Below are 11,726 nucleotides of genomic sequence, written 5' to 3' on the forward strand. Positions count from 1 at the left end.
TAAAGTACAAATCCTCTGGATATGTACTTAAGTACAGTACTCAAGTAAATTTACTCCGTTGCTGTCCACCACTGGGTATTACAATACAAAACACTGTTTTGTATTGTAATGTAACAACGTAACAAATGTAACAAAGTTATTGTCGGAAAGTGTTAAAGTCGTGTTCCATGTGTCCCTTTTTAAATTTCAGCACCTGCCCCTACAAAGGTGCACGTCCCTGATTCAGACCCAGTTTTAAACAGCTTTTATTTTGTAGGCGCCTCCAGTTCGAGTCCGGACCGGACCGGGTTTAACTTGACGGCTGAGAATCGACGGCTGAAGGTGTCGGGTCTGCCCGTCCGGAGGAGGAAGAAGAGGAGGAAGAAGAGGAGGAAGAAGAGGCTCATCTGCGGTCCAAGTCCCAGGTTGGTCATGGGGGGGTGAGGTTCGGTTCGGTTAGGGGGGGCCGGTCCGGAGGTCTGGGCTCGGTTCGGTCCGTGCAGAACTTTTCTGGTCCCCTCGGGTTCGGTCCCGCACACTTAAAGCGGCCCCGCGGTTCTGAGAGTGACGTCGCCGTGACGTCAGTCCAGGTGAGTCTGGGGGACCCAGGTGTCCTCCAGGGGACAGGTCTGGGTCTCTGCTCTGGTTCTGGGCTCACCTCGTGCGTGAGATAAAGTTTATAAAGTCTATAAAAACATCATAATTAGTTTAGTTTTTGATGCTTCGGTTCGAGAATCTGTCGCTCAGGTGAGTCGTGCAGGTGTGAAAGGGTCCTGTGACGTCACAGACCCGGTTTAGAGCAGAACCACCCACCTGGATCGGCGGCATCTTTTGAAGTTTCGCGTTGGAACTTGTTTTCAAAGGGGGCGTGGCCCCGCAGATGATTGACAGACGGCTTCAGCTTCAGCAGAAGCTGTGTACTGGATTCACACTGAAACATACGGGCTGTGAAAAAGAGGGAGATTTTCTGGGGTAGTGGTTGGAATGCTCCACTCACAACATCCCCGCCCTGATATAAACAAGACGACTTTTAATTAACTTTAATTCCATAGCTACAATGAAATGTGCTAAAATGTACCTCCCAAAATGATTCTACAGCCTTCTTGGAGCCAAATAAGTTAAGTATTAATAACAATTAAATACAATATTTGTAGAATTTTCCAGGTTCCCTTTGTCACCCAAGGACCTGTTGTAATTGTAGGTGTCAGACTTTGCAGCTTCAATCACTTTCTTGGAGGGATCATACATGTGGCCAGGGCTGGTATGGTTTATCTTGCAAGAAAGGAGTGTGCAAAGAGTAGAATTATCCATACTCATTGTGTTTTCTGTGAGGATCTTTTCCACCATGCTGAATGAGCTCTCTGAGCTGCATTGCTGTGAGGGATGCATAGTATTGCCTTCATCAGTGATGCCAGATTTGTAAAGCTCTCCTCTTTCCCTAGAAGAACCCAGAACCTTCAACTCTCTCTTCCTGTGGGAGATCCTTGCTTGCTACGACTTGATACTCCACCAACTCTTCCCTCAGATTTCTTTCAAAGCATTTTCTCAAACAAAACACATTTTCAAATTTTCAAATAACAAAATAACATATTTGAACCATTTTCCAAACAATAAAATAACTGAAAAAATCTGAAAAATGGTTCAAATATGTTATTTTGTAACTTGAAAAATTTAAAATATGTTTATGTAAAATATGCTTTGCTGATGAGAAAATATGTTTCTCTATTTTTCTTATTTTTGTGAGGGGGGATATATATTGTTTTTCGGCACTACCTGGTTCTCTATAACTGATATAACATGAATTACTCCTATGTGGGATCAATAAAGTTCTTATTTTTGCCATCTGAGAAAATTAAATATATTATATTTGGTGCCTAACTGTTTCCCAAGTATATTAGTGCGTGTGTGAATGAATAAATGAGACGTAAAACGTAAATGTCTTTGTAGAAAGGCGCTTTATTAAAATAAGTCCATTTACTTGTATTAGTTTACAGCACAGTCTTGCCACATCCAATATGGCGGCGACGTTGACGTACGGCTCAGCGCTCGATGGGGCGGATACGTAGCTTGGACGTAGGCAGTGACGTATAGCACGCAAGGCACGTAGGGCGGGTGCTTTTGGGTTGGGTTGCCAGGTTGTCAGGTACCACGACACATTAAACACCATTGACTCATTTCACTTTAAAATCGGGAGATAAGCGGGAGAAATTACAAATCTGGAGCAGGGCGGAAGAAATGGTTGAAAATCGGGAGACTCCCGCATAAATCGGGAGTGTTGGCAGGTATGCACTGAAAGTGTCAAAAATCTCCTGATTCCATTGCGCTGCTTGGTAGATTCACACTATAGTCTGTCGACGGCTGCAGTGGGCGGGGCTTCAACAGTGTATATAGCCTACACATATCTATATATAGCTGGACATCTTCAGTTTCCTATTTCACCATGGATCACACTTTGGGAAGCCTTCTTTATATTTTTGCGTTATTTCCGCGTAGATAAAAGTGAGTTTGATGCTCTTTAACAAGGTTGGTCCCTGTATCAACACCAACCATCAGAGCCGTTGGTCCCGGTGAAGCTGCAGGTCGGGTCGTAACGGCTTTGGTCATGATGTTTAAACTGTGTTTTGTACGGAGCCCCTCTGGTGACATTTGAAAAAAATAAAATAATGCGTGGCCACGCATTGATAACTCGTGGCCACGCATTAATAACTCGTGGCCACGAGATAATCAATGCGTGGCCACGCATTATGTAAACATAAGTATTTTTCAGTCCATAAATTAGACGAAAACTTTCTAGAAAAATTTTAATTAATTTAATTAATTCAAAGAAATACATTTTCTGTATTGTACATCAGAAGGAATTAAAAAAATACATTAAATTAAAAAATATGTGTAAAAATGCATTCATTTCACTGCTCTGATTGGCTCGGTACATTCTGTACCGGGGGAAGTTAATGTCAACCAGAGGAATTCTGGTCAGGCTGAGCATCATGGGAAAGCTTCATCGACTCAGCGGTGACCACGCCCACTTTTCCTCGCCCGCCTCACTTCCTGGTTCCCTGACCTCGGCGGGGGGGGTCGCCGCGTCCGTTAGACGCCGATGGTGACGGGTTTGAAACCTCGCCAAACTGTTGTTGATCTGTTGATCCGTTTTGTGGGTTTTGACCTGTGCTCCTCCCCCGCAGCCTCCTCCCAGCGTGCACTGCTGCGGCGCCATGGCGACCATCGTGATGGAGCGGCTCGGCCGCGTCTTCATCAGCCTGCAGCAGATCCGGCAGCTGCCGCAGTTGCTAGCCCCGGCGGCGCCGCCCTCCATGCCCGGCACGGTGCCCGACGGCGAGGTGCCGCCCTACTTCCGCGAGCGCTATGTTAGCACGGGCTACCGGCCGCTGGGCCGCAGCTGGCGCTACTACTTCCTGTCGCTGTTCCGGCGCCACAACGAGACGGTCAACACCTGGACGCACCTGCTTGCCTTCCTGGCCTTCCTGCTGCGGTTGCGCCACCTCGCCACCAGCGTGGACTTCGCCGGTGACGCCCACACCTGGCCGCTGCTGGTGCTGCTCACATCGGCGCTGGCGTACTCGGCGTGCAGCGCAGCGGCGCACCTGCTGGGCGGCAAGTCGGAGCTGCTGCACTACGCCTTCTTCTTCCTGGACTACGTGGGCGTGGCCCAGTACCAGTACGCTAGCGCCCTGGCGCACTGGTACTACGCCGCGCAGGAGGGCGGGGCTTTCATGCCGGCCGCCGCCGCCTTCAGCTGCCTGTCCTGCCTGGGCTGCTGCTACGGGAAGCTCTGCAGCCACCGCCGCCCGCCGCGCATCCGCAAGCTGTGCCAGGTGGCGCCGTCGGCGATGTCCTACGTGTGGGCTAGCGGGCCGCTGGCGGCGAGGCTGCTAGCCTGGCAGCCCGACGACGCGGGCGTGGCCTTCCACGGCGGCCAGGTGGCCTTCTTCCTGGGCAGCGCCTTCTTCTTCACGGTGCCGCTGCTGGAGCGGCGGCTGCCGGGCCGTGTGGACTTCCTGGGCCAGAGCCACCAGCTGTTCCACGTGCTGCTGTCCTGCTGCACCTGGTGCCAGGTGGAGGCGGCGCGCCTGGACTACCTGGGCCGCCGCCCGCTCTACGCCCCGCTGCACCGCCGCGGCGACGCCGCGCGCTATGTGGGGCTGTACGCCGCCACGCTGGCCGGCTGCGGGCTGATCGCCGCGGTGATGCTGGGGAGGGTGAGGCGGTTGCTGGGGGAGAAGGGTGGGGGGGATAAGGACAGGTAGAGGGGGCTGGGGGAGGGGGCGGAGCCTCCAGGTGGGGGGGCGGAGCATCGACGCTGTAGCGTAGCAGATTAGTGCTCCAGTTCTGACGGAGTTGGGATGCTGGTTGTCATGACGACAGAAGGTTCTGATTTGCACATTTCACTCCCCCGCTGGACCTGGACCTGGTCTGGATCTGGGACCTGGTCTGGATAGTGCTGGGCGGTATACCGGTTCATACCGAATACCGGTGTTTATTTTTCTTATGATATGAATTTTTCATATACCGTAATACCGGTGAGTACAGTAGCGTACACAGCGTTGGGAACGCCGCGCGGCGCTATGTTCCGCTGCGCCGCGCGGTGGAACGTAGCGCCGCTGGACACTGTTTGTGAGGAGACTGTTTAGCAGTAGTGATGCACCGATTGTTCGGTAACCGAAATTGTTCAGCCGAAAATGGCAAAAAAAACACTTTCGGTGTTCGGTGGAATAAGTGGGGAAAAAAACGAACAATTAATAACGGCGTTGTAATATAAGGAAATAGACTGGCCGCTCCCGTAACTGTTGCGCACCACAAACATAAATCGTTGGCCAACCAAAAAATAACCACATAAGAATTTTACCTAACATTCACCAGGAGGTGGAACCAAAACAACATAATGCTGGGAAATTAAAAAATGTTCAGTTTTTTATCTTCAATAAATATTTTCTACCTTGTAATTTGTAAAAGATTTTTTTCTTTGAAAAGCATGCCTAAATCAAATTTATTTGATTTATGCAATGGTGAAAAAATTGGGGAAATAAATGAAAAACTGCGAAGAACTATGTTCGGTATTGTTCGGTATTCGGCCAAGTGTTTATAATTATTTTGGGTTTCGGTTTCGGCCACAAATTTTCGGTGCATCACTATTTAGCAGTTGCATTGTTTACAGCGGACATATGTGGGTGAAGATGGCTGAAAACGAAGGTCCCACAACTGTTCCAGATCATGACACAGGAACTTGTTCCGAAAAGAGGAGCTGTGTCGGCTGTGTGGAAATTCTTTGGCTTTAAAAAAGACGACGTTCAACAAACAACAATCATCTGCAAGTGTTGTAAAGCTAAAGTTGTAGCCGCGGGAGGCAACACTAGCAACTTGCTCCACCACCTCAGCCGCAAACATGTGATAGAATATCAAGAATGCATGAAGCTGAGATCTGCGTCCACCACGTCTACAGGTAACACTAGAAGTGCGGGAGAAAAGTCAAGTCAGACAACACTTAAAGTCTTTAAGTGTTGTCTGACTGATTCTCTCACTTCATTAGAATCATAAGTGCCGCCACCTCATTGTAAACGGCATCATTTTGTGAAGCCATGCAAACCTGTATTTATACTAGTGTGGACATTAATGTTTTTCTGCAATATTTCCTCCTCATGACAGTAAAATAGGCCATTCTAAGCCAATTTACTGCAGCAATTCCTTTCCAAATCATTAGAAAATGTGGTTAACACCCAGTTGTGCATGAAAAAAAAAATACAGTGATATACCGTGAAACCGATATAATTTTGAAAAATACCGTGATATAAATTTTTGGTCATACCGCCCAGCACTAGGTCTGGACCTGGACCTGGTTCTGGCTGCAGCAGTGCAGCAGACGTGTGTTTTAAGTGGCTGGTCCACCAGGGGGCGGCGCTGAGACCAACTGGTTTAACTTAGGGGGCTTTCACACCTGTCCTGTTTGGAGCAGTTGTTCCGAAACAGGGAGCGTTTCCCCCTAAAGATTGGTTTGTTTGGTATATGTGAACACAGCAATCGTGCTCAGATGTGGCACAAAACAAGCGAGCCGAGATCGCCTAGGAGAGATGGTCTCGGCTCGCTTCCATTTCAGACTTGGAGCGGTTCGTTTTTTTTATTTGTAGTGAGAACATAATCGACACAGCAACCAACATAACTCCATTCATTGTGTATGTGCTACCACGGCGCAAGGAGAAGAGTCGGTGCAGCCCCCACCACCTTCTCTCCTATTGGACGTGCTGAGATGTTGTCCCAACGCGGCACGGTGAAATTAAAAAATGTTCAATTCGGGCAGGGTTTGCGCAGCGCAAATGCCGCGGCAGGGGGCCTCTAGCCCGCCGCCGAGCTCAGCAGGAGAGCAGTCCGCTCATGTGCCGGCAGCACATGCATGAATGGGATTGCCGGCGGCCGTCTGCGCCCCCTATGTGAAAGGGGCTATAACCATTGCTGTTTTTCCCGGGGTACAGAAGGGGAAACTGCTTCCGCGTTCATTTCTGACCAATGACAGAACAGTTGGTTCGCGCATGGCATTTGTTAACAGCTTTGAACTGCCACAGACGGTTGCCTTGTGAACACAAACCCCACAAACGAAAAACGAAACAACTGTATCGATTTAGCCAGGGCCGCCGCAAGGGGTGTGCGAACCGTGCAACCGCACGGGGCCTCGCGCCCCAGGGGGCCTCGCGCTATGGGCCGTTTTTTTTTTTTTGTTTTTTTTTTTCAATTTTTTTTTTTTTTCCAAAAATTTTTTTTTTCGTTTTTTTTTCCTTTTTCCCCTTATAAATATCAACAGTCACGTTCCATTACAGACCTAAATGTGTACTAGTCTGTGCATATCAATAAATATATGTGCAATGATGCGCGTGTCTGTTGTTCAATACAACTGATCAGACCAAGCGCAGACACAAGCTGCTCTGAAGCAGTCTCAAGCAGCCGTGGGGGCCCCGCGTCAAGGCAAGCCCAGATGACGATGAGGCAGGAGAAGGTATCCAGTATTTTGCTAATTGGAGAGTTAAAATTGCGCATATAGACACCCGATCCGACCCGAAAAACCCAAAAATTTCGGGCCCCCCCCCAGCCATTTCGCACAGGGCCTCGCAAATCTCCCAGGCGGCTCTGGATTTAGCCCCTGAATCGGAACAAAACAAACGGACCACAGGTCTGAAAGCACCCTTAGACAGAGAGTTTATATTACATTTATTTTAAAGGAGTTGGTTCCTCCGTCTTTACCTGAAGACTTTAGTCAATTAACTTTAGTGGTGATTAAATGAACGTTGAACATCCGGAACCAGAACCGCCTGATCCAGAACCGCCTGGTCCTGGCTCCTTTAGCCGAGGACGTGATGACGGCTCGCCATTGGCTGAGCCAGCTGTCAATCAATCATATTAGAAATATATTTCATGTTTTATTTAAACTCTCCTGGTTTGGTACAGAAACATTCACCCCCAGAGTCGTCATGGAGGTGAAATCTAATGATTGAGGCCAAAATAGTGTTTTGGAACAGACTGTAAATATGTTTTTTTTCTGCTCTAAAGTCAGACGTTTTAACCTGGAGGTCAGATGGAGGTCAGTGGAGGTCATTAGAAGTCATTAGAGGTCAATGGAGGTCGGCGGAGGTGCCGTTCTTGCATCTCATTGCGTTCCTCCACATGTTTGGTTCTCCGGTTCTGCTGCTCAGCTTCCAGCGTCTCTGAGGCGCGTCGCCGTCGCTAGACGTGAGGATGGAAGTTTGTGAGATCTGCAAATCAGAGCTTTCTGTTTTTATTGAATTTTATCTAACTCGTATGTGACGGAGACGACCAGCATCTCAGTTAGTTTCTACGTAGAACAACTGTATTAACACACATGCATCAGCACCAGCAACTAACTTTTGGCACTTTTTAAAGACGTTTAAAACATTTTTTTTCTTTTTGAAATTAAACACGATGAAAAGTTGAAGATAAAAAGATAAACGTCGTTCTGACCTGCAGGTTTCACCCCGGTGCCCTCAGGGTTCAGGACCAGCTTAAAACAATGTGTTTGTGTTCTCAGCTTCGCTGTTTTTAGACTAAAACCTCCAGAACGTGAACTTCAGGTCTGCAGGTCTGCAGGTCTGCAGGTCTGCTGTTCTGCAGGTCTGCTGTTCTGCAGGTCTGCTGGTCTGGTTTCTCATGAGTTTTAAACCTTTAAGGAAGAACTGTGAACTGTTTTCCACTTTATCTCCATGATGCTGGTTTCTAAGGTCCGGTGGACTCTCGTCCCCCCAGGAATGTATCAGACGTGTTACTGTAGTCGTGATTAACGACGTTTACTCGTGCCTTTTTTCTAACAGAAACAGGAAGTTGATGTTACAAGTGAACTAAATAAATCTGTACGCACTGAGCTGGTTTTGGTCTGGTTTTGTATCTAAATAACTGAATTTAATTTAATTTAATTTAATCAATCAGTTTCATTCCTGACTGATATTTGATACTTGATATTTAAAACTCACATAACAGGCACACAAGCCTTTGGAATCTGCAAGAGAGAAAACAAACAAACAGAAACAGAAACAGGCAGAGACACAAACAGCAACCAGTCCACAGGTCTCTAAAAATGAATCAATAAATTTAGATTAATGTAGATAATAAATGTGTTGATCTTTCCATTAAACGGAGCAAAATACACAAGAAGCATGTTGATTCTTTCTTCGATCACACAGACCGTGGTTTAATAACATAAATTGTAAAATATTATTTTCTTCTGTTTTTTATTTACATGCTGCCTGTGGGCAAGTTTACAGAGGGTCTGCTCAATACATTTCACTTCCACACTGGACCACGACCCCTTACTCGCACTGAGTGGAAAACATCAGCAAAAACAGCTGCAACTAGTGGAGAAGACGGGATAACAGCCGATTATGGTCTTAAATTAGCATCAGTTGGACTGGACAGTGACCCGTACAGTTACCCCAAGAACCAGTGGTCCATGGACAATAATATTTGACCACGAATCCAGTTTCCTGATATTTATATGTACTTAATTTCTACGCCGGGGAAATACACGAAGCAAAGCTTGAAGGCTTACAAAAGTCTTGACGCTTGGTCCTACTTCAAGGCAGGATTTGTGGGTGCAATTAAAGTGATGAGGACACCAAACTTTATGATTCGACCGTTTAACGTTAGCTACCCAAAAATCCAACATTACCTTATACAAAATGGGAACCGCAAATCCACGTTTCGGTGCCTGGAATCCAGTTGTTTCTGTGAATTGCAGTGATCCATTTGTCTCTCTTAAGCTTATTTTTCAGCAGTCTGTAAAACGATAACTCTGATTTCTTGCTAAATCTATGAGTACAGTCGATCGCACAACAGCTCTTTCCCATTTTAGATGTTTTCCAGTTGCTCAAACTGAAAGTTTATGCTGCCACTCAGTCTTTCTGCCACTCAGTCTTTCTGCCACTCAGTGGGCGAAACTCGCCGTGAAGTCGCATCTGTGACGTCATGCGCATTCCCTCTCTTTAAAATCATAATCTGTTCATCATTTCCTTTGCTGATGACGCTCCACTGTGCAACAACACCCGCGGCCCCCAGCGGCCCCACTGACCTCACCGCTGGTCTAACGTCAGATCCTGGGTGAAAGTCTCCGTAGTCCAACTCTGAGCTCATCCCCAGACCAGAACAATCTCTCCGTAGTATTTGACTCTAATTTCATCTTTGTTGCTCAACTCAGACGCGAGTCGTCTCCTCTTGTCCCGACCACAGTGACGAGCCCCCGTCAGGTATCAGAACTGGTTCAGAACTGATTCAGAACCCAGCAGCTTCACTTATTTACAGGACAAAAACACCTTTTTTGATATTATTATTATTTTACATGCTTTAGTCTGCTTTTCTATTTGATTAGAAAAATGCTGCAGAAATAAACATTTAATGAATATATCAGTAAAGTGATGCCGATATATACTATATATTTGTACCCTCTCTGCTACTGAATAAGTATTTTACGAGTCTCTGGTGCCTTTCCCAGAAATCAATGCTGAATCCAGAGGAACCAGAAGAGAATAATGAGGATGAGGGGGTGAGATGAGTGAAAGCTCAGCTTTTAAACAGTTTACACCCAAAACAAGCCCTGAGGCATGATTTCAGCCTTCAGTGCCCGTGTCTGGAGGACAGCAGCCGTCCAGCAGCTCTGGACAGGCCGGTCGGGGGGGGGGTTAAGATTCACACTCTGTCAATGAAAACCGTGCATACCTGATCAGAAACCTTCCATAAATGACTTTGTGGACTAAAGTATGAACCCATCAGGCTTAAGATCCATAATATTGTAAGATGACATTTATGTTTGTGAAGTACTTTAAAGGTAAAGTTACATTGGTTGTAGGCCTGTTGAAAAAAAAGGATTTTCCGTTTCTATATCGATTCTCCTAAAAATCGATTTGTATGTCTAAAGATCGATTTTTTCTTTTCATCATTACATTACAATTTTGGGTATTTTTTTGTTTATGCCCAAAAAAGGAATGTTTTGTTGGACACGAGAATAACTGGTGCCATGTTTTTGCCTTTAAATATGTTTAAAGGTAAAACATTAAAGTTTTCAGTTATAATTGCATAAATTGTCTATATTTCATTACTTTATATACTTGGGGTTACATTTGCATAAAATGCTAAAAACCAAATTCTCAAAAATTCCAAAACCGAAATAGACCGAAGTTTGCTGCCCTGGATCTGTTTGGTAATTCTGCCCCACAATGTTTCTGAAAGTAGTTCTATCAGCATTCTGGGAGCTGATTGGTCCTTACAGCATCATTAGCTGCCAATACTTGCTGTTGAATCTCAATATAATACTAGTATTAATATGTTACATAACTACAGTCATAAAATTCATGCAACAGTTCAAAAAAACGTTTTAATAACACTAACCCAGATCGATATCGGAAATCGAATCGAATCAAATCTTGATTATCGATTCTGAATCTTAAGAATCGGAATCGAATCGATACTTGACATTTGAATCGATCCCCAGCCCTGTTAGGTTGAATTTATGATTTAATTTACTGTCATCCTATTTACATTCATGTTTTGAGTCATTAATCATTCATTTATAAAGGTGTTATTTGATAGGATCCACTCTACCTTTAAGGTCGCTCATGATTACAGGTTGGGCGGAGACGTGCTACCGACCAATCAAACCAAACTTTTTTTATAGCACTTTTCATACACGACTAAGTGCTTTACATAAAAAAAAATCAACAATTAACATAGAAAAACACACACTCATGGTTAAAAACACATTTCTGGTCATTTTAACACACATCCTCACTTTAATACCCACACAGCACACACATACCCCCCCACATAGACATTAAAACATAATCACCATTAAAAATCATTAAAAAAAAATTAAAAACTTAATCAATAGATAAATAAATACTTAAATAAATAAATACTTAAATAAATACCTAAATAATAAATACCTAAAGAAATACCTAAATAATAAATACCTAAAGAAATAAATCAATAAATACATAAATAAATCAATAAATACATACATTAATAAATACCTAAATACATAAATGCCTAAATAAATAAATAATTAAATACATAAATGCCTAAATAAATAAATAAATACCTAAATAAATAAATAAATAAATACCTAAATACATAAATAAATCAATAACCTATTATTATATATACCTATACCTAAATGTTAACACTAGATTGTGGAAACCGGGCCCTGTCTGTCTCACGTAACCCGGTTAAAGTCCATAAACCGG

The 11,726-nt window shown here is 44.9% G+C and overlaps 1 protein-coding gene across 1 annotated transcript; it reads left to right on the top strand.

Annotated features, from left to right (window-relative positions):
* Positions 1–284: 284 nt before the first annotated feature.
* On the top strand, positions 285–4,244 carry paqr7a (progestin and adipoQ receptor family member VII, a). The gene is made up of 2 exons (XM_061741583.1): positions 285–404; positions 3,162–4,244. Exon 2 carries the CDS (start codon positions 3,192–3,194, stop codon positions 4,242–4,244), a length of 1,053 nt encoding a protein of 350 aa, XP_061597567.1. The 5' UTR covers positions 285–404; positions 3,162–3,191.
* The last annotated feature ends 7,482 nt before the right edge of the window (positions 4,245–11,726 follow it).

The sequence above is a fragment of the Cololabis saira genome, chromosome 15 (genome assembly GCF_033807715.1).
Source record: "Cololabis saira isolate AMF1-May2022 chromosome 15, fColSai1.1, whole genome shotgun sequence".
NCBI classification, from domain to species: domain Eukaryota; kingdom Metazoa; phylum Chordata; class Actinopteri; order Beloniformes; family Belonidae; genus Cololabis; species Cololabis saira.

Bases quoted from the DNA above. Each gene is read 5' to 3' on its own strand.
- paqr7a (XM_061741583.1), top strand. From the start codon at position 3,192: ATGGCGACCATCGTGATGGAGCGGCTCGGCCGCGTCTTCATCAGCCTG.